The sequence below is a fragment of the Chenopodium album genome, chromosome 2, assembly GCF_948465745.1.
Source record: "Chenopodium album chromosome 2, dcCheAlbu1.1, whole genome shotgun sequence".
Lineage (NCBI taxonomy): Eukaryota > Viridiplantae > Streptophyta > Magnoliopsida > Caryophyllales > Amaranthaceae > Chenopodium > Chenopodium album.
In genome coordinates this window covers 6,134,844-6,159,158 of record NC_137835.1, presented here as the reverse complement: position 1 = coordinate 6,159,158, position 24,315 = coordinate 6,134,844, and the positions used below count along the sequence as shown (strand labels likewise).

The window sequence follows — 24,315 nt, the reverse complement described above, 5'->3', positions numbered from 1 at the left end:
GACCTTAATAAAATCATACCAGATCTACTTGTTTCAGCTGAAGAGAACAAGTTCTAAGGGCATGTTCTCTTCAACTTATTTTAAGTTCACTTCAGTTCAGTTCAGTTCCAATAAGTTCATTTCTGTTAAGTTCTTATCTTAATTTCCTTCTCTCATAAAATATTTAGTTCGGTTTAGTTCAATTCAGCTCTAATAAGTTAAATTCAATCAATCAGAACAAGAAAAGTCCCGAAATCATTTATTGGTGCGCCAAAATCATTTGTAACTTGATTTTTCCCAAAAAGCTAGTTTACCCCCAAAAAGCAACTCGTACTGTACTAGTGTAAGTTAGCAGTGGTATAATCTGCAGCATTTGTTGAATGTTGTTCCTTTAAACACCACTCATCGTAATTCAGACCAACCAAAATTCTCCATTAATGGATTCATCTTCATCCTCATCATCCTCTGATTCACCATCATCATCATCATCAACATCATCCGAATCACCATTAACATCATCATCATCATCAACAATACCATCATCTGAATCACAATCAACATCATCAAATGAATCCAGAGCAAAAGCATCACATCATATGGTACTAGTACGGTGTTCAATAGCATTAGGGTTTCTGTTCATCTGCATATTTTCTCTCTCCTATACCTTCGGCTTCTTCGCTTTACTCTTCTCCAATTTCTCAATTCCTCCTCCTATTTCTGTTCCTTCTCAATGCAAAATCGTTTCCACCAGTAAGTTCAAACTTTCCACCAGTAATTTAGGGTTTTCATCATGTTTGTTTCTGTGATTTTAGCTTTAATTTGTTTATGAATTTGTGCAATTATTAATTTTTGTGATATAGGTTAAGTTAGGTTAGTGTATATCTTTTGATTGCTAGTGATTTGCTGAAATCTCAAGTTTCAGTGATTTTAGGTTGAAGTAGTATACTAATTATGTGTATAATTCATTTTCATGTTTGAAATTTCTGTAATATAGATGTATACTACTAGTCAGAATTATGGATTGTTGGTGAAATTGCTGAATTAGGCTTGACTATTTTTTTTGAAATTATGATTTTGAGGATTCTATATGTTGTGGAGTTTCGAATTGCCCGGATTTCTTGGATTGGGATCGTGTTGGTGCTTAATAGAAGTTAAGGCCATATTTGTTCACATTGTAAATGGAGTTTCGGGCTTAATAAGGTGACAAAGTTCATTTCAGGGCCGATAAGTTCGGATTTTAATAAGTTCAGTTGAAGATATATACGAGTAGATAAGTTAATTATTGGACAAGTTTGTTCTGAAAAAGTCCAATTCAAGGCTAACTAGTCAATATAAGCGCAAGAGTTTTTTGTTTAAAAAAAAAGGTTGAGTAACTTTTGCATTACTGAAAATCTAAAGATTATTTGTGTGAAGTTAAAGGTTGATGAGGTGGAATAAGGACCATAATGGATATTGCTCTCTGTGATCGTTACTTGTTGGTTGTTGTATGATGATTTATTGGAGGGTGAGTTGGGATTCGGGGGTGTTTACATGCTTATATATTAGCAAGTTAGACCTAACTCAAGTCAATTGCTACTGTGGATTATTGCGTTGCTTGGTGTGGTGCCATTGTCCTGGTTGTAATGTACTAGTGTGTGCTTTACACCTGTAAAGAATATGAAATGTAATTGATGATTGTCTTGAGGTTTCTCTCATGATAATTGATTAGCTATTGGAAAATTTCATACTTAATAGTAGAGTCAGTCTAAGGTTTGAACTTACATTGTACCGGTAGTAAAAGTAACTTTTATGTTTGATGTGAATTGTAAGTATTTTGAGGTGGATTGCTTTTTAGAGAGGAAGAGAGAGATACCTAGGCTCAAAGTGCATTGCTAAATGGCCATTCTACTTGTCGATAATCCTCTTTAGCAAATCTTCAGGGCCGCTCAAGGGAACCCATCTTTCATAATATATATGCTTTGAGAAAATAAAGTGAAATGGAACTAAAAGTAAACTAGTAACAATAGAGATGGAGGAACAGAATTTGTTAGCGGAAATGTCGTGTCTGAGCTGTACGGCTGTTAACTATGTTAATAAAATCGCTGGAAAGTGAAATGCTTTGTTAAGACGTGGTTGAGGTGATTAATTAAATAAATAAATCTGATGTACTATGTGTTTGCAGTTATCTTTGAATGTGTGAGCAGATTGATGTGTTAAGTTATTTTTGCAGGTGTTGACTTGAGATCATCAAAAATATGTGAACTTGGGCTACTAAATTATAAGGCCAAGCGAGTATTTTACCCATCTGAAAGAAGGAAATTTCGTTGCCGTTATGATTACTACTGGGCTTCTATTTTTAAGGTCTTGTTACTTTCTGAAACATTTCGCAATTTGTGTTGAACCTTCTGTGTCCTTATTATTATCCAAATCATTGTTCTGTTAGTCATCAGTGACTTCTCAAAGCAAATAAATTGAGATGGTCTTGTAACTTGTTAGCTATATATCTTGGAATTTTCACCTAACTTGTTGTGTCCTTGCCTTAACCATGTTAAATGGAGTACCAGTCTGACAGTCTTTGTGAGTCAAACTAACATAGCTCTTCTGTGTATGAGTCGGTTCTTGCATTCTAACAAGGTTCTTACTACCGCGTGGACATAACCTGTGAGTCTGTGACTATTAATATGAGGTATTCAGACGATATCCCACATTGACTTTAAAATCACTGCTTGCTTGGTTTTTGCAGCAGTTCCAGAGTTGACTCTTCAAGTTTTGGAATGAATCTTTAACCAACTGCTTGCTTGCCTTTTCTTCTAATTCCTAAGGTGAATCTCCATAAATTATTAAACTGGTACTTTCGCCAAACTGCTCTGTGCTTATGCTAGTGTGCTGTGTGAGCTTTTACATCTAGGTCCTATGATGACTACTAGTAGTAGTAGATCATCATTCACCTTTACATATCTAAATGATCGGGGGAAGCACTATCTTCCGTGGTTGTCATACCCGATGAGCTTGTGAATTGTGAGACCACCTTTATGTTGTTCCCTGAAGTAGTCTGTATGGTTGCAGTTGTATCTGTTCTGCCTATCTTTTCCAACCACGCAGATTCCAGAGAAAGAGGATGATAAATATAGAATAAGGGCCTTTCTGTTTTATGCTTCCTGTAATCCTGTTTACTGCCTTTTTTGGGATGAGAGAAGGCCACATATATTCATTGGGGTTGAGAAAAGGAGAATAAAGAAAAGGTTTATGCAATAGCTATATAAGGTGACAATATGAGATGCAACTATACCGAGGAAGGAAATTTTGAAATTGTACTTGAAAGCGGTATGATTAATAGCAATGCTGCATTAATCATAGTTGGTTGGATAGAATAGATAATTGCATAGGGATCTCTTGCAGATTTATAATTATCACTAGAACAGGACTTCTAGCTGGTGCTGTGGGTTAAAAACTTGAAATTTTGGCCGTTTGAGTACCAGAATTCTTGTGCAGGGATAGAGACTAGAGTTATAGAATTGTTGATGAATATGATGATTATGCTTTGTACTTACTTTTAAACGCTGATGCTTTATTGTCTGGCTGTGTGATGTCACCTTATTTTACCCCTTGGAAAATGGCGGAGAATTGAAATAGTATAGTAAGTAAATTTGCTGATACTACATGGCTAACTGATTTGATGGAACTTACTTGTAGATCTTCTGACAATCATTTAACTGTCAGAACAGCTACTCCATTTAGAACTTGAGGTAGCGGGAAAGTTATTGTATACTTCACTTTCATTGTTTAACTGATCAGTTATGTTTCACCAATTCAGTTATTTGTATTTCTCTATCAATAATCCGGCTTCATTATAATAGGTGGAATACAAAGACCAGTTCTCAGGTCAGACGTTACTTGGTCTGGCAGAAGCTCCGCAGGAAGCTCTCCCTAGTGATTGTCGGCCTAATTTTTCTACTGCTTGGCTGACTAAGCATTTGCTGAAGGTAATTGCTATTGGTTTCTGGTTCAGCTGTCTTTTATAAGCCTATATGATAGTTGGTTCTCTCCTACAACCATTTTTTCAATGCTTGAATTTATATCTACCTACAATCCTACATAATTCATTATTGGTTTTACTGGAATAATCTTGATTTTTATGGTTTGTCATCAAGCTTAGATTAACCCGTTCCTATAAAGCAATGGCCCTTTTTATTATGTGTGGATTAAAAATGTAGGAAATGACTTGATATTTATTAGCAAATGATCATCTAGATGAAAGGGACTAAGGAGAAATTTGGCATTATTTTCTTATATTATGAAGATGAAAAGGTGTCATGACAAAATACTCTGAGCACTTCTTTATTACTACATTTGGAAAAATGGCCTCAACTTTGGAGACTGTACTGTTGGAGACTTGGAGTCCTAAAGTGGAAGGTTCCTAGATTGACTCCTTGGTTATTTGCAAGAATTTTACATTCTGATTGCTTATCACTTCGGAAATGTAAATGAGTAGCAAGACAAAGAATGAGCATTGGAAAACAGTGGAATAAAAATGTGAAGCAGATGAACTTGCTTGAATATATGGTCTGAAGCAATTTTAAGATATGGCCTCATTTGAGGTTATATGGATGCTTATGCCAGTTCCTATAGACCTAAAGGCCAAATGTTTTACATTAGGCTGACTGAGTACTGGAAACAATAACTATCCATATTGCACATTGATTTGTAATAAATTTCTATTCTTATGTGGTGGATTAGGTGAATAAAACCTATGACTGCTGGTATACCTCCGGGCGATCAAAAGTTGAGATATTTCAAGACAGTCACTTTGGTTGCCAAGCAAAGGATCCATCTTTGTTTGAGATGATGAGAAGATACTCCATACTGTGAGTATATTCCTTGATTTTCTAAATTTAAACTTTGATTTCTTTTAGTTTCATCTGTACTACTCTCAGTATAACAATGATTCTGCTATCCTATGATTTCACCAGTAATATGTTGGTTGACTATAGTTGATTTTGGATGTGACATTCCAATTTCATGAACCTATTTATGATCTACCATTAAATCTATATGGTTTCTCAACATACCAGTATACCACTGACAATAACATGACATTATTTTGTTTTTGGGACTTGTTTTCAGTCGTGGACTTGTTTAGTTGTTTTAATTGTGGATACTGATTTATCTTCTACGTTTCTTGTCACCACAGGCTGACAAAGATGATGCAGTCCTGGTTATCTGGTCAACTAAAAACTAAGCTAATGAGATGGGGAGTGATACTAGGTGTCATTAGTGGTTTTCTCAGCGCCATGATTTCCTTTGCCTTGTTTACTCTCTGTAGTAGATTGTTATGTTTGATTCCTAGAGCTGCAGTAGTAATGGTAACCTCACTGATACATCGGGTGATTTTTTCTCGGATATTTTTCCTTATGGCATACTTTTCGATTGTCAGCTGGTTAGGAATTCAGTATGGTAAAAGGCTTGGTCTCCCTGAACTCTTTATAGACTACTAACATTCAACAGCGCATATTTAAAGTGCTGGATTCCCTGTGGAAGCTCATTCCAGCAATTTTGGCACTTGAAGACAGATTTATTGATCGAAAATTGCCTCGTTGGAATCATCACATTATTGCATGATCATGAACAAGTGCATCGCGCAAGACAATGTCAATGTACTCTGTATTATATTTTTAGCGTAATACAACTATACAATTATAAATCAAGCCACCTGATCTTGTACCGAGTCACTCGTATTTCATGCACAAAGCAAGAGTACAGTAAAACTTGCTTTGGTGTGGCTTTCTGTAACACATGTACTGATCTACATCATGTCTGCATCTAGATATCATTATGATCTGTAAAAGTAAAAGGCTGTTAACTTTTTGGAAATTGCATATCATTAAATTTTGTTTCCGAAAAGTTTTTTTTATTTGTTTATTTACTTTGTTATTATAATAGTGCTTTTAGGTACTGGGTTATGAGGTTATGACTTGCGTTGTTCCAGTGTCGTACTACGTTGGATAGATATAAATAGTTTAGGATAAAATTGTTACTTTAGAGTTTTATGGAAGTAGCTCAAACATAAAACATCCATTCATAATACTTCGTATAAATTAATCGGTTAAAATAATACTACGTATACTTCACAATCTAATAGAATTTTTTTTACTAACTAGACCTGTCAATTAGGGTCTGGTCATGAGTCATCTCGGATTGGGTCACTTGAGGTTACGAGTCAAGAAATGTTCAACCCTAGCCCAAAGTTTTGGGTTCAGGTCATCCCAACGGGGTTTGAACATTTATTATATTTAATTTATTTTTTTGCTAATTTTTAATTTTTTAATGTATTAAATCAAACATTTCCACCAAAATTATTATTAGTCATTACATGCATACTAGATAGCAAATCGTCATAAAAGTATATCAATTCCTAACTAATTTTGTATCAACAATATATTTTAAAATTTGACATATAGATTAAAAATTTATAGCGTTATATGGCAATAAAAAGTCATGTCTTGTTCGCGTTTGGTGTCGTGTCAATTTCGTTTTGTTCACAAAATATGAGCTATTAAAAACTATGTAAAAGGTAAGATGATTGAATAATTTGACCAACTTTATCTAAACGGGTCGTATTTGGGTTGGTTTTGTGTCGTGTCGACTTCGTTTTTTCTCATAGTAACTTCTTGTTCGTGTTAGTTTCGATCGTGTTATCATGTCGTGTCAGAGATTGCAAGCTCTAATAACATATAAGAGGTATAATGAAATCAAAAATATTTTTTAAAAAAAATAATAATTAAATGTTAATTATATGAACCAACGACAAAACAAATAGAAAAAAATTAAGAAACCAAATGAATGTCTTTGTTTAGGAAATTAGGACAAATTAAGGAACTTGTACCTCACGTAATTTAAAAAAACTATCCGTATTATTCATGGAAGCCCCGAGAAACAAAAATAAAACAAGCAAATAAAAACTAAGGGGAATAAAACGTGGCATAGCCACCCCAACTACATCATCACATAAAATTATTCATCGCGTGTTGGTGGTAGTGAACATCGAATAGTTAATCTTGTTGTCCGCTTTGAAGGACCACCCGCTTCGTGTTCTTGTTTAGTATGGACAGAGGAAGAGGAGGCAACGTTGACGGAGTCGCTAAGGGGTTGCTGGTGTTTTCTAATACAAGTTTCACAAATACAATCCTTTTTTTCTTTTCTTTCTAATTTTTGAGAAGCTTTCTCAGCAACCAATGCTAACAAATCCAATGAACTTAAATTATTCTCCATTTTCCTTATATCTCTATATTCTTCTTTGGTTAACAAGTCATCATTATTATTCTCCATTCTTTGAATTTGAATTTGCAAAAACAGTTTTTATTATTTTTTAATGAAATTGTAAGAACGAAAGTAAATAGAGGTGAAAGTCTATATATACATACGTACAATATGGTTTATCCGTTTATGTATAGGAGTTTGATTATTATTTGCATGAGAAGTATAGAGTTATTGAAATTGTATTGTATTAAGGAGTGTAATTAGGGTGTAATTTGTAAATTTAAAGTGGGTTAATTAGGAAAGTGTAAGTGATTAGTTTAAGAATTATTTCATAAATCGAAGGATATTAGGACATTTATTTGATTTTTTTTATATATATAAAAAGCTTTTTCCACAACCGTAAAAAAAGATAAAATAGTAATCTTTTATCCTCGTGAAATTGTGATGAAGAGATAGGAAAGTGCCAAAGTGGGGAGGTGTTTGTAGAAGAGAGGAATTTTTTTACATGCTAAAAAAATTAATAAGTGCCCAATAAAATAAATTAGGGAAATTCTCTCTGGTAACCTCCAACTTTTATTTTTTCTCAGTGGTAAAGTCTGAAACTTTTGATTATCAATGGTAATCTCCAATTAATATTATTAAGCAAATGGTAACTTAACTTAAGCAATTTGTTAATTCCTTAACTATGGTTTAGATATTAGATGCAAAAAGACACAGTTACCCCTAACCAATTTTTTCTTCATCCTATTTTTTGAAAACCTTTCTTCTTCCTTAATCTTTCCTCCTCCCCGCTACACCTCCGGCCAGCAGCCGCCGCATCCCCCGCCCCAACGGACCTCCTCCCCCCACTCATCCAGCCACCAGCCACCTCCTCCCTCTGTCGATCGGCGTTGAGCCTGCCCCACCTCCGGACGGCCAACACGAACGGCAAAACCAAGCAAAAACCCCTATTCTAGAGCAAATCTAAGCATAAACACCTCATTTTTTTAGCAAATGTAAGCCAAAACCCCCCATATTCGAGCAAATCTAAGCCATAACCCCTCTTTTCGAGCAAAATCGACCCAAAACCCCCTAAAATACCCTCAATTATGCAAATAACGATTCGAATAGCTGGTAATTTCACCCCAAAACCATTGAAATTTCAACCAAAAATCGGGGGAAAGTGAGGGAATCGGCGAAGGAGATGGAATCGGGGAAAGAAAGGGAATCGGGGAAGGATTTCAGAGGGAATCGAGCAAGGAAGGTGGCTGATTCCGGCGTCCCTGAGAAGCGGTTTTGGTGGTGATGAGAGGAGAAAGAGGGTGGGTCGAGAACAGGGGGAGGGGTGCTCGTTTTGGGATTCAGGTGTCGGTGGTGGAGTCTCCGATGGGGGAAGGTGTCGAGACACCGTCAGCCGAGCCGAGCTGAGCGCCGGCAAAGGAGGGGAGCTGGCGGTTGGCTGGTGGATGGGAGGGGTTTGGAATTTTTTTTTGTTTTTTTTTTAAAATAATTTGAAGGGTATTAATGTAAATCTATTGTAACTTAACCTAAGATTAACCATAGTTAATTGTTTAATGATGTTTTATTATCATTAATGTTACCATTTGTTTAGTATTATTAATTGGTGATTACCATTAATAATCAAAAGTTTTACAATTTACCACTGAGAAAAAATAAAAGTTAGTGGTTACTAGTGAGAATTTCCCAATAAATTAAGCTGTAAGACATAATCAAATGTATTGTTGGAGTAAACTAAGATACATGGGATTTTACATCGTTGTTAATAAGAATAATGTGAAAAAAAAAATAGAAAAAAAAGTGGGGTTATTCTAAGTTCATAATCAAATGTATTGTTGGGGACCTTGAGCTTATTCTAAGTTAATCAAAAGGTTATTATCAACAAAGTATTAAACAATTGATTATTTTAATTAGAGTTAAGCACACAATTAGGTACTCAATTCTTTAAAATTTCACCTTTTAGGTACTCAATTATTTTTATTTTGCTTTTGGGTACTGAGTTAAGAATTCAGGCCAAAAAAATTAAATCAGCCAAAGAATTGAGTACCTTGAGTTAAAGAATTTAGTACCCTTGGTCAAGTATGTGGGCCCCACCTGATTAAAAAATTAATATTTATAAAAAAAAATTGTATTAAATTAGACTAAGAAACTAGCCGTTGGTTTCTCTATTTAAAGAGGCATGAACCTGACAGAAAATTCATTAAAAACAGTAAGAAAATTCATCAAAAAATTTTCTTAGTGTAAACCTGCAGGCATTCGATTAAAAGAAACAGATGGGCAGTCCTCCATCCACAGCTGCTCCTCAATCAAATTGAGGGAAAGTTTTGCTTAGAATATCATCCACAGCTACCTTATTACAAGTTCTAGACTGAAAAGAAAAGCAACAAACATCAAACAAACTAGCCATGCTTAGAACATCAAACAGACAGCAACAAGTTGATTAGATGAAGGCAATCCGAAGAGGCCTTCAATCTCCTAAGCCCAGCATCATACGCATATTTGAGGCAAAAAAACATGGCATGATCTTCTGCATTACAAGCACCAATTGAAGGGGCAAAAAATCCAAAATTTATATAAAATTCACACATAAATGATGAGAAATTGAGCTTACCTCAAAAAAATGGCGGCTTTTGGTGTCGTTTTCACCAGATTCGAGCACAAAGAAAGCTTCTGGTGTCGTTGTTCTTCGACAGTCATGGAGTGCGCAACAAATTTCCAGAAAAGGGAAAAAATTAACTCGCAAAAAGGGGAATAAAGAAATAGAAAGGGAAAAAAAATGGGTTGACCCGCGAATTTTTTAATCGGGTGGGGCCCACATACTTAACCAAGGGTACTAAATTCTTTAACCCAAGGTACTCAATTCTTTGGTTGATTTAATTTTTTTCACCTGAATTCTTAACTCAGTACCCAAAAGCAAAATAAAAATAATTGAGTACCTAAAATGTGAAATTTTTAAGAATTGAGTACCTAATTGTGTGCTTAACTCTTTTAATTAATATTTACTTTTAGAATTTGATAAAGTTTATACTATAGTAAGAAAAATATATAGCCATGTTAAATATTTGAGTATTTCTAATCCGACTGATACAACAACTTACGTAATACGAATCCCACCCAAAATTATTAAACCCAACATCTATCGGTTCGAACTCAACCCAAATATATAAATTTGTTGTATTACCCTAATATCACTAGTAAAATATTCTATAATTTTTAATAATTTAATGAACAACTAACCCTAAATTATAGGAAATTTCGAATTTGATATAGATTATATTGTTACGTTTTCAATTTAAAAACAACAACAACAACAAAAAATTGTGCATTTCAAAACTGGCGTATATCGCTATTAAAAAAATTAAAGATAAAATAAATATTGTGTATATCTTTTATTATTCAGAGTATCTGTAATCTATAAAAAGCGTAATATATAACCGTATAAAGAGTCAAAACCCTAAAAAAGAAATTCAGTGATTCAACATGTCTCATGACAGTAACACTAACAAGACTCTAATTCCTCCTTCAGATAACCAAGGTAATAATTCATTCATTTTGCTCAACAATTTTTATTTACAATTAATTATTCTGAATTTGTGATGAATTAATAGGTTTTAATTTGGTGGATTATTCTTTCAATTGGTTTATGCTTTGATGTGTTGATATGGTCTTTGACTAGTTTCCATGAATATGTTAGTAGTACTTTGTAACTGTTTTCCAGGTGCTTGAGTTTCTAAAAATTAATGGTGTATATTTCATAAGAAAAGAAATGTACGTTACTACTCCATATTTGGTAAAAATTAAACTTGAGTGTACGATGCAATATAATAATAAGAACGAACATTGGTTTATTGTAATGCATATCATACTTAACTAATTACATTTTTGTTGATTTCCTTGTAAATGGTTTTCCTCCCTATTCTTAAGGATATAGATATATATCCCTCTTTGTTTTATGTTAGTTATAAATTGTAGCTAATTTGTTAACTCAATCTATCAATTAGTTTGATACTGATCAGTCAAAGATCTATTTATTTATTTTGTAAAAAAAGTCAAAAGCTCTATTTATTTATTTTTTATTTTTATTTTTGAAACAAAGCCAAAGCTCTATCTTTTTAAAATGGCATACTTTTAAAATTATGACTTAATTTTTAGAAATAAATAAATTAAACTAAGGCCCTGTTCTCTTCACCTTAAAAAAAATAATATTTAGTAAAAATAATTTCAGTTCAGTAAAAATAATTCAGTTCAGTAAAATTAATTTCAGTTTAGTAAAAATAATTTCAGTTCAGTAAAAATAAGTTCGGTTCAATAAAATTCTTTTTTTTTTTTTTTAGGTTTTTTCTCCATTTTCATTGTCGTTTTTTCTTTATCCTAAATTCATGCGAGTTTTATTTTTGTTTTAAAGTGCCAAACCATCCATTCCAAGTAGTGAACGATGATTCACCTAAAGGCGCCTACGAAGAGAAACAAATCGATACAGACTATCATGTTCGAATTGATATGCCCGGTGTTTCGAAAAATGGGTTAACAATAACTCAAGATTTGGAGAAAAATCAAATTCGTTTTTGTGGTAAAGTTCCATCAATAAAAGAGTTTCCTGAACGCATAAGAGCATATGCAAGTGTTATAAATCTTGATACAAATTTGGGTGATATTCAAATGAAGCATTCTCTTGTTAATGGCTCTTTGAGGTTTGTCTTTCCTAAGACACAAGGGAGTCTTCAAATCCTCAAATATAGAGGTATTATTGTGCTTTATTTCATTCTATTTACAACATATATAAACTCTAAATTTAATTTAATTTTCTTTTTTCTAATTATAAGGTGGGAAAGCTGTCGATCAATTTGATGATCATCTAATTTTTGGTAAGAAAATAGAATACATACATAATTTTTTTTTTTCTTCAAATTAGGGCCTATTTATTTCAGCTTAATTTAGTTCGGCTACAATTAGTTAAGTTCAGCTCCTAATTTGCTTTTCCCATAAAATATTCATTTTAATTCAGTTTAGTAATTGTGAACAGGTCGTTAGAGTAATTATTTAAAAATAAGTGTTTATTGATCCATATTTTCATTTTAGGTAAATTGGATTCTACAAGTCTTGATGAAAGTAAGTAAAATTACTTTGATTTTTTTTTTTTTTTAATTTGATTTATTTATATATATTATATTTCTAATATGATATTTGTATTTCTTTCAGACCCTTTGACTCCATCAAATTGTGAAATAAATCCACTAATGATTGGTTCGACAAGATCTTGTATTATTAAGAAATTTGTGAATACGGATGGTGGTTCAATCAATGTTTTACACATTCTTGTAGACACTCCAGGAATGGAGGATTTTACGTTTGACATTAACCATAAAACTTGCATCATACGTGGCGCGGAAGAGGAAGAGGAAGAGGAAAAGAAGAGTAATTTTTTGAAGAGTGAAAGGAAATACTTGATTTCTATGATATTTGATTGTTCTTGTTGTACCTTTGATGCGAAAGGGACTAAAAGGAGACACCAAATTCTTAAAGATGGATTGCTCCATCTTCAATTGAGGGTTTCAAGTTCGAGTAAGCTTATAACTGTCAGCTGAAATATAAAAAACTGAGGGTTTCAATGGTCAATTCATTATGTACTATGATTGTTATTTCAATTTATAAACAAGTTTAATTATGGTTTTCCAAATAAAATGTTGTACTTTATATAATTATATTGAGATACTCTGCTTTGAAACAACACTTAAATAAACCACACTTTCTATTATAGCAATAAACAAATTTTGTAAGGGACATCACAAGTGGTTAGAGCTTCTCTCCCGATTTCAAGAGATTCTGGAATTGATTCTCATCCCGCCCTTGTGGCTAGAGCTGTCAATTCGGGTAAAAGGGTCTGGTAAGAGTGGGTCGGGTCAACTCGGGTCGGGTCAATATAGATTAATTCCATAACCTATGCGGGTCGGATTTGGGTTGGGTCATATGGTAAAAGGGTCTGGTAAGAGTGAGTCGGGTCAACTCGGGTCGGGTCAATATAGATTAATTCCATAACCTATGCGGGTCGGATTTGGGTTGGGTCATGCTTGAGTCGGGTCACGTCGGGTCATACTTCTTATCGGGTTTGGGTCAGGTTTATGTCGGGTTTAGGTCGGGTGAACAATAGGTCGGGTTTAATTCAGGTTTTCACGGGTTAAAACAGGTTAGGGTAATTCTCAAGTTCGAGTCGGGTTCAGTTCAAGTCAATAATTTGCGGGTTAGACTAAAGCCGGGTCATTCTCGGGTTTGAGTCGGGTTCGGTTCAAGTCAATAAATTGCAGATTATAATCAGGTTGGGTCATTTTCAAGTCAGGTCATTCTCGGGTTCAAGTCGGGTTCGGTTCAAGTCAATAATTTACGTGTCATAATCAGATTGGGTCATTTCCAAGTCGGGTCATTCTCGGATTCAAGTCGGGTTATGTTCAAGTCAATAATTTGCAGGTTACAATCAGGTCAGATCATTTCCAAGTCAAGTCATATTCGGGTTCAACTGACTATAAATAGATAATTATCATTTTAATCGAGCTAAATATTTTCCTATTTCCTTTGACTATAATATATATGACAATATATTAGGGAACTATAGTCTATAATTTAGGAAGATAATTATCTCCTTTGACCATACAACAATATATACTATATTTGACACTTAAATTTGAGGATGATGCTCCTTTCTTTTGCTGGCCTGGACCGACTTGGTCTCCCAAGCCAAAATACTTTGATTAACAATAATAAGGTGGTCTAAATTGCATTTAAGGTGATTTGAAATCGGGTCAGGAACAATTTGGGTTGAATTTAGGTCGGGTCAATAACAAGTCGTGTTAATTTCGAGTCGGATTAGTAACAAATTGGGTTGAATTTTTGGGTTGGGTAAATAATAGGTATGGTAAAATTCGAGTCGGGCCAATAACAAGTCGGGTTGAATTTGGGTCAGGTCAATAACAAATCGGGTTGATTTCGCGTCGGGTTTGTAACAAATTCGGTTCAATTCGGGTCGGGTTAAGAACGGGTCGGATTGAATTCACGTCAGGTTAGTAACAAGTCGGGTTAAATTCTGATTTTGACGGGTAAAAACGGGTTTTAGTCAATTTCGGTTCAAGTCGGGTTCGGTGCAAGTTAATTAAAATGGCCGTGGTAAACCGGTAATCGGTGCAAGTTGTCAACCGGTAAATTGGCCGTTTAAAAGCAAATTGAATGGTTCCACACAACCAATTGGACTCCCAGAGGGTATTAGGGAACATGGTAAACATTTCAGCAATTTTTATTTCCGTGCGAAAAAAAGTAAAAAAATTCCAAAATTGAAGGCTAGCTAATATCCACGGTTTTTGAGAAAATTTGGAGGTTTCGAAGCCCGGTGTCAAAAAGCCTTGAAATTCTATGGGATACATCTCGAGGTCATATAATGTCGTTTAGAACCATATATGATAATTATTTGTTGTCATAAATGTTCGTGGTAGACTTGAATTAATGAAATCAGTGCAAGTTGTAAACCGGTAAATTAGTCGTTTAAAGGCAAATTGGATGGTTCCCCCCACCCAATTGGACCCCCGGAGGGTATTAGGGACCATGGTAAACATTTCGGCAATTTCTATTTCCCGGCGAAAAAAAAAATCCAAAATTGAAGCCTAATATCCACGCTTTTTGAAAAATTTTGGAGGTTTCGGGGCCCGGTTTATAAAAGTATTAATATTTTATCAGGGGATACATCTCGGGGTCATATAATGCCATTTGGAACCAAATATGACCATTATATGTTGTCATAAATGTTCTTAGTAAGCTAAAGTTAATGAAATCCGTGCAAGTTGTAAATCGGTAATTAAATTGGTCGTTTAAAAGCAAAATGGATGGTTCAACCAACCCAATTGGACTCCCAAAAGTTATTAGGGACCATGGTAAACATTTCGGCAATTTTTATTTCTGGGCGAAAAAAAGTCAAAAAATTTCAAAGTTAAAGACTAATATCCATGCTTTTTTATAAAGTTAAAGACCATGGTAAACATTTCGGCTATTTTTATTTCTCGGGGTCATACTGTTGTTTGGAACCATATATGATCATTATTTGTTGTCATAAATGTTCGTGGTAGGCTTGAATTAATGAAATCGGTGTAAGTTGTAAACCGGTAAATTGATCGTTTAAAGGAAAATTGGATGGTTCCACCCACCCAATTGGACTCTCGGAGGATATTTGGGACCATGGTAAACATTTCGGAAATTTTTACATTCGGACGAAAAAAAAAGTCAAAAAATTCAAAACTTAGCTTGAAGACTTATATCCACACTTTTTGAGAAATTTTGTAGGTTTCGGGTCGAGTTAGCTGTCGAAAAGCCTTAAAAATTTTGAGGATAAATCTCGGAGTCATATAATTCCGTTTGGAACCATATATGATCATTATACATTGTTATAAATGTTCGTGGTAGGCTTGAATTAATGAAATATGTGCAAGTTACGTTGTAAATCGGTAAATTGGTCGTTTAAAGGCAAATTAGATGGTTCCACCCACCCAATTGGACTCCCGGGGGGTATTAGGGAACATGGTAAAAATTTCAGCAATTTTTATTTCCATGCTAAAAAAAGTTAAAAACTCCAAAATTGAAGGCTAATATCCTAGCTTTTTAAGAAATTTTTAAAATTTCGGGGACCGGTGTCGAAAAGAAATGAGATTTTAGGGGAAACATCTCAGGGTCATTTAATGCCATTTGTAACCTTAAATTATAATTATATGTTGTCATAAATAATTGTGGTAGCACTACGTGAAAAAACGAATTTGGCACCGGTTCAAACCCGGTTTGAACCGGTGCCAATGTGGGGGTGCCAAAAACCCAATTTTTAGCACCGGTTCAAAACCGGTGCCATAGGGTCAAATAGGCACCGGTTAACCGGCGCCAATTCATGTTTTTTTTTTTTTTTTTTATTTTTTTTAGTTTGCTTTATCCACTTAGACACAATCAAATATATATTGATCAAAATTGATTATTAAATAAGAAATATAATCAGAAACATATAACAAGCTTGAATACGAAATATATTGATGATTAAATTGTTATTTTACAATACAAAAAAATAAAATAAATTACAACATCAAAATCCAGAAAAAAAAAAATTATAACATTGAAGAAAAAAAAAATTACACATCGAAGAAAAAAAAAATTACAACATTGAAATCAAAATTCCAAAATCAACACCTTGATTCTTCACCTACATCAATTAAAACACCGACATTAATAAAAATTCACTGTAAACTAAAATTACGAAAATTAAGATTCAAACCCAGAAAAAAAATTGAAATTCAAACCCAGAAAAAAAAATTAAGATTCAAACCCAGAAAAAAATTAAAATCGCAAAAAAATTAAATCGAAAAATACCCAGAAATAAAAAAAAAAAAAAAAAAAACCAGAAATGGAAATAAATTGAAATCGAAAAAAATTTGAAATCGAAAAAACCCAGATAAAAAATAAAAATTAAAAAACCTAGAAATCGAAAAACAAAAAACAAAATAAATTAAAATCGAATAAACAAAAACAAAAATCGAAAAAAAATTCAAAATCAAACATAAGAAAAAAAATATTACAGAAATCGAAAAATAAAAAATCAAAATCGAAAACAAAATATATTAAAATCGAATAAACAAAAATCGAAAAAAAAATCAAAATTGAAAACGGAAAAAAAATAACCCAGAAATCGAAAAACAAAAAATCAAAATCGAAAACAAAATGTATTAAAATCAAAATCGAAAAAAATAAATCAAAATCAAACTGGTTCGTGGTGTTGCATGTGCTCGTGGTGGTCTCCGTGGTGGTGTTCGTGGTGGTCTCCGTGGTGGTCTTCGTGGTGGGCTTGAAGGATAAGGAGACGTTGTAGCTTAGTCTTGAGGGAGAAGGAGGAGATGAGAAAGGGAAGGAGAAGATGAGAAAGACTGGTGAATGATGAGCGAAAGAGGAGGAGAGGAGAAGAGGAGAGAGAAAGAGAAGGAGAGAAGAGGAGAGGAGAAGCGGCGAAATGAGTTTTAGGGTTTGGGGGGTTTATATATGGGAGGGTTTTTTTTTATAATAATAATGTTAAACCGGTTTTTTTTTTAATTAAGGAGCGGTTCAATTGGCACCGGTTCAAACCGGTGCCCTTTTAGTTTTTGGCACCGGTTTGGTCTGAACCGGTGCCTTTTATATTTATGTAAAATGGCGCCCAAATTTGGGCCGGTTTAGGGCACCGGTTTGGCCTGAACCGGTGCCTTTATGGGGGTGCCTTATTGTATTTTTCTACTAGTGTAGGCTTGAGTTAATGAAATCGGTGCAAGTTGTAAATTGGTAAATTGGCCGTTTAAAGACAAATTGGATGGTTCCACCTACCCAATTGGAATTTCGGAGGGTATTAGCGACCATGGTAAATATTTCGGCAATTTTTACTTAAGGATGAAAAAAGTCAAAAAATTAAGAAATTGAAGGCTAATATCAACGCTTTTTGAGAAATTTTGGAGGTTTCGGGGCTCGTTGTTGAAAAGCCTTAAGATTTTAGAGGATACATTTCGGGGTCATATAATGCCGTTTGGAACCATATATGATCATTATATGTTGTCATAAATATTCGTGGTAGGCTTGAATTAATGAAATCGGTGCAAGTTATAAACCGGTAAATTGGCCGTTTAAAGGCAAATTGGAGGGTTCCACCTACCCAATTGGAATCTCGGAGGGTATTAGGGACCATGTTAAATATTTCGGCAATTTTTATTTTCAAGCGAAAAAAAGTCAAAAAATTCCAAAATTGAAGGCTAATATCCACACTTTTCGAGAAATTTTGGAGGTTTCGGGGCCCGGTGTCGAAAAGACTTGTGATTTTGTCGGATACATCTCGGGGGTCTTATAATGCCGTTTCACACCATATTTGATCATTAATGTTGTCATAAATATTCGTGGTAGGCTTGAATTAATAAAATCGGTGCAAGTTGTAAATCGGTAAATTGGTCGTTCAAAGACAAATAGGATGGTTCCACCCACCCTATTGGACTCCCGAGGGGTATTAGGAAACATGGTAAATATTTCAGCAATTTTTATTTCCGTGCGAAAAAATACAAAAAATTAAAAATTGAATGCTAATATCCATGGTTTTTAAGAAATTTCAAAGATTTCAGGGATCGATGTCGAAAAGAATTGAGATTTTAGGGGATACTTCACAGAGTCATATAATGCCGTTTGGAACCATAAATTATCATTATATGTTGTCATAAATGTTCGTGGTAGGCTTGACTTAATGATATTGGTGCAAGTTGTAAACCGGTAAATTGGTCAATTAAAGACAAATTTGATATTTCCACTTACCCCATTGGACTCTCAGAGGGTATTAGGGACCATAGTAAAAATTTTAGTAATTTTTATTTTTGGGCGAAAAAATGTCAAAAAATTCCAAAATTGAAGGCTAATATCCACGCTTTTTGAGAAATTTAATTTTGGAGTTTTCGGGGCCTGGTGTCGAAAAGGATTGAGATTTTAGGGAATACATCTCGGGGTCATATAATGTCGTCTGGAACAATAAATATTCATTATAAGTTGTCATAAATGTTCGTGGTATGCTTGAGTTAATGAAATCAATGCAAGTTGTAAACCGGTAAATTGGCCATTTAAAGACAAATTGGATGGTTCCACCTAACCAATTGGACTCTCGAAGGGTATTAGGGACCATAGTAAACATTTCTGCAATTTTTATTTTTAGGCGAAAAAATGTAAAAAAAATTCCAAAATTGAAGGCTAATATCCATGCTTTTTGAGAAATTTTTGAGGTTTCGGGCCCCGGTGTCGAAAAGGTTTGAGATTTTAGGGGATACATCTCGGGGTCATATAATGCCGTTTGGAACTATATATGATCATTTTATGTTGTCATAAGTGTTCGTGGTAGGCTTGAATAAATAAAATCGGTGCAAGTTTTAAATCAGTAAATTGGCCAATTAAAGGCCAATTGGATGGTTCCACCCACCCAATTGGACACCTAGAGGGTATAAGGGACCATGGTAAACATTTTGGCAATTTTTATTTTTTGACGAAAAAAGTCAAAAAAAATTCCAAAATTGAAGGCTAATATCCACACTTTTTGAGAAATTTTGGAGGTTTCGGGGCCCGTGTCAAAAGGACTTGTGATTTTAGCGGATACATCACGGGGTTCTTATAATGTCGTTTGGAACCATATATGATCATTAATGTTGTCATAAATGTTCGTGGTAGGCTTGAATTAATGAAATCGGTGCAAGTTGTAAATCGGTAAATTGGTCGTTCAAAGGCAAATTGAATGGTTCTACCTATCCAATTGGACTCTCGGAGGGTATTAGGGACCATGGTAAACATTTCGGCAATTTTTATTTTCAGGCGAAAAAAAGTCAAAATTTCCAAAATTGAAGGCTAATATCCACGTTTTTTGGGAAATTTGGAAGTTTCGGGGCATGGTGTCGAAAAATATTGAGATTTTAGGGAATACATCATGGGGTCATATAATGTCGTCTGGAAGTATGGAACCAAAAATATTCATTATAAGTTGTCATAAATGTTCGTGGTATGCTTGAGTTAATGAAATCAGTGCAAGTTGTAAACCGGTAAACTGTCCATTTAAAGACAAATTGAATGGTTCTACCTACCCAATTGGACTCTCGGAGGGTATTAGGGACCATGATAAACATTTCGACAATTTTTATTTTCAGGCGAAAAAAAGTCAAAAAATTCCAAAATTGAAGGCTAATATCCGTCTTTTTTTAGAAATTTTGGAGGTTTCGGGGCCCGGTGTCGAAAAGGCTTGAGATTTTAGGGGATACATCTTGGGGTCATATAATGCCGTTTGGAACTATATTTGATCATTATATATTGTCATAATTGTTCGTGGTAGGCTTTAATTAATGAAATCGGTGCAAGATTTAAATCAGTAAATTGGCCAATTAAAGGCAAATTGGATGGTTCCACCTACCCAATTGGACACCTAGAGGGTATAAGCGACGACCATGGCAAACACTTCGGCAATTTTTATTTCTGGGCGAAAAAAAGTCAAAAAATTCCAAAATTGAAAGCTAATATCCACACTTTTTGAGAAATTTTGGAGGTTTCGGGGTCTGGTGTCGAAAAGACTTGTTATTTTATCCAATACATCTCGGGGGTCTTATGATGCCGTTTCGAACCATATATGATCATTAATGTTGTCATAAATGTTCGTGGTAGGCTTGAATTAATGAAATCGGTGCAAGTTGTAAATTGGTAAATTGGTCGTTCAAAGACAAATTGGATGGTTCCACCTACCCAATTGGACTCCCGGGGGGTATTAGGGAACATGGTAAACATTTGAGCAATTCGTGCGAACAAAAGTTAAAAAAAAAATTCAAAATTGAATGCTAATATCCATGCTTTTTAAGAAATTTGGAAGATTTTAGGGACCGAAGTCGAAAAGAAATGAGATTTTAGGGGATACTTCACAAAGTCATATAATGCCGTTTGGAACCATAAATGATCATTATATGTTGTCATAAATTTCCGTGGTAGGCTTGAGTTAATGAAATTGGTGCAAGTTGTAAACCGGTAAATTGGTCGTTTAAAGACAAATAAGATTGTGTAGGAGTTTATAGGTACTACGCAACGGAAAAACATGAATCATATTCAATCTAGTACCAATACCAAGAATCACATGCATAACACACAAGACACATAATCATACCTTTGACGCGTGAATTCCACGAAGCTATTCGACAGGCAAATCAGGGAGAGAATAGAGCCCCAAGCGTTGCTCCTCTACTTAGTCCACGAGATTCGAACGAGCCGTCCACCAATACTAGATTGGTCGAGTGATTGAGGAGAACCGCGATCACCACCTTTACGGACAACCAACCACCGCACGAACCACCACCACCACGAGACACCACCGGCGCCAATGGAGGAGGAGAGAGCCGTGTGAGAGAGAGGAATTTGAGAGGGTTGGGTTTCGTATTTGCTAATTAGGGTTTGATCACACTGATCAGTTAATTACTTACTTACTGCAAACCTAGGCACCTAGTCTATTTATAATCTTATTATAATTAGACTAGGGCACGAAGCCCAAAAACTCCCTTGTCCACTCCATATGGGCGACCACCTAGAGTGATGAGGCCCATGTTGGGCCTCGTCCTCTAATGCTCGATCTAGCCCCTTTGTGTGACCTTATAGGATCCGTCCAATTGGGCTTTGGGCTATTTTACTAGTCCAAAGATCGTTAGTACCTCTAGCTATGGAAAAACGACGACCCAAATGTACGAACTTAATTATCTCCATAATTTGATCCAATTATATATCTAGTAATTGCACACGGCGAAGACATAACTCCTTCAATCTCCCACTTGTCTGAGACAAGGGTGCAATATTCAAATTCCTTAAGTCAATATATGTGTCGATTTGATAATATGATTGCATCACATGTCGAGATCATATTAATCTACAAATCGTTTCTTGAAATCCGAGTTAGAATTACAAAACCAAATGATTACTGTGTAATGCATTTGAACGCGGCCACGTATTTTCTGAATTCTCCCTCTTCAAGCGGCCATGACACATTTCCTAATTTAATAGGTAGACTCTATCCAATCTTGTGGTAACATGACTCCCACTCAACTTCTGAAATAACCGGGAAACACCCTTTATAATCTCCAGTTACGGCTAGACGTTTGAGTGTACCACAGTCACAACATCCATTGAATGAAATCAATGTTCCACTCATGTCAAAGGAATCCACTAATATATACGGAAGCTCTATACTTGAACTTCAAAGTAGGTCAACAGTTCGATCATGCATCATTCATGCATATCCAAGTGATTGACCGAGCATCACTATGCCCCTATAGCCCATGAAACTGCGCTATCCAATCAATCTTACATGCTAGTTCATTTATTGAAATCATTTATGTCCACTTTAATGATCTCGAACTAGGAACTTTAAATAATGTATGAATTTTGTTCACCTGTGGGGTTTCAATTCACCAGGTCATCAACCTGATGAGCCCATCAATTCATAATTATTTTGGACATTTTATTTAATTTCCAAAACCATAATTAAATAAGAGAAATACTAATTTCTATCTTAAACATAATTCTGCAAATTGATGCATTTCTCATGTAATATGCTTTCTCAAAACATATACAACTTAAATTACATAACTTGCTTCAATCCTAAGACTTTAATATGACTCTCATATCTTAGTCCATGGAAAGGGTTTTAGTGATTTCTCACTCATAATAAAACTTTGCAGAACACGACCTTACGCTGGTCAATGATCTCATAATTGAGGTGATATCTCATATCCTTTTGTTTGGATTTGTGATGTGACTCTGGCTCCTTTGTTTTTGGGCAAAGGTGACCTTTTAGTCACATGACATTTTAATCCAAACTTCCTCTGTAAATTATGACATTGAGTATGCAGCAGTGCTTTGCTTTGAACTCTTCAAGCTCACTGTCCTTTACCATCCAGATACAAATATGCATTTAGATCACCATCTAGAATCATCTTGCTTGTTTGGAAACTTGCATTTGTGTAACCTTTTGACAATTTTCTTAAATTACCATTTAACACAATAGCTAGAAGAATTCCTTTTAGTGCTTCTCAAGCACTCAAGGACTTTTCTTGGTAATTCTCCGTATGCTTATTCTGAATTTGCTTGAATTCTGCTACACATGCACTAGTCATATGCAACATCTTGCTTTGTACATTTCATGGCATATATAATGAACCTTTTGCAAAAGCATAAGGTACACTAACCATACAACTCAACTCTATTAGCTTTTGAAGGCACTGAGTCTTACTAAGTGTATTACCATGAAACATGGGAAGATATCCTATCTTAGAGTCTTGCTTCATGAACTTGTCAAGATCCTTATCAACATAAGTCTCTCGATTCATTCCAATCATTCTTCAAGATTCACTTCATGGATCTTAATTCCCAATATGTACTCAACATCTCCTAAGTCTATCATATTGAAACAATCTTTCTAACCACTGCTTGACTTATTCAAGCATTGATATATCATTTCATATGAACTGTATGTCAACTACATACTAGGCTAAAATACCAATTGCTCCCACTAAACTTCTTGTCTCTACAAGAATTCTTTCGTTCTACCGAGGAAATCAAACTGTTTGATTGCCTAATCAAAACGAATGTTCCAACTCCTTGATGCTTACTTCAATCCATAAATGAATTTCAGAAGTTTGCAAAACTTTCTAGGAATTCCTGGATTTCAAAACTCTTAGGATGTATCATATACATTCTCACCATCAAAAACATTTCATGAAAGTGATTTTGATATCCATTACTAGAATAATCCGAATAGGCTTACCCAACTAATAGGTTTTGACCCTATTTGTAAGACTATTATGGACTAACACATTTTTACAAACATGGAGTCCATACTGGATTTCATGGTTTTAATCCATTTCCTGAGTTTGCACTTATCCAAAGCTTGCTTGTAGGCCATGGATTCTAACCATTCCAATAGGAAAATCTTATAATCCACCTTTTCTCAGAATTTCAACAAACTGTTTGTTTTGATCCCAAGTAACATACGATAGGTATGAGCAACAATAGAATTATTCTCTTCAACTCTTTGAAGTCTTTCATTCTAGTGGGACGATAGAAGCCTCGCTAGTGGAATTAGCTTGCTTTGACACATGGTTTATCAAATTAGCTGATTTCATATGCCTTCATCTCTGATGTAGTGTTATCCACATCCATTTGTTGCTCGTCTCGAATCTCATCGAGAGATCTTTACTCCCGCTTGGCTTTGTAGGAAGACATTCTTTCTATAAAGACACTATCGCGAGCAACAAACACTTTGTTTCTACGCGATTGTAGGAATAATACCTCTTAGTTTCCATGAGAAGACCCATGAAAAACTACATTTCTGATTTAGGGTGTATTATGTCATCTTAGTAAACATTTTACATTGATTTGATAACCCTTAATCTTGTTTAGAAAAGATAACTTTTGGAACATTTCCAAATCATAACTCTTATGACATCTTTTCTACTGCTTTGGTCAAGTTTCTTGTTTAGTAAATTCGCAATTGTTGTTGTTCTAATGCATATCCTCAAAACGATA

General features: G+C 34.6%; 1 protein-coding gene across 1 annotated transcript; it reads left to right on the top strand.

Annotated features, from left to right (window-relative positions):
* Positions 1–226: 226 nt before the first annotated feature.
* On the top strand, positions 227–5,834 carry LOC145594370 (uncharacterized). The gene is made up of 5 exons (XM_081650694.1): positions 227–729; positions 2,189–2,319; positions 3,816–3,941; positions 4,696–4,823; positions 5,150–5,834. The coding sequence occupies exons 1-5, from the start codon at positions 417–419 to the stop codon at positions 5,451–5,453; spliced, it is 1,002 nt and encodes a 333-aa protein (XP_081506820.1). The 5' UTR covers positions 227–416; the 3' UTR covers positions 5,454–5,834.
* The last annotated feature ends 18,481 nt before the right edge of the window (positions 5,835–24,315 follow it).

Bases quoted from the DNA above. Each gene is read 5' to 3' on its own strand.
- LOC145594370 (XM_081650694.1), top strand. From the start codon at position 417: ATGGATTCATCTTCATCCTCATCATCCTCTGATTCACCATCATCATCA. The intron at 3,942-4,695 runs GTAATTGCTATT...GTGGTGGATTAG, and splicing joins TGACTAAGCATTTGCTGAAG to GTGAATAAAACCTATGACTG. The intron at 4,824-5,149 runs GTGAGTATATTC...TTGTCACCACAG, and splicing joins ATGAGAAGATACTCCATACT to GCTGACAAAGATGATGCAGT.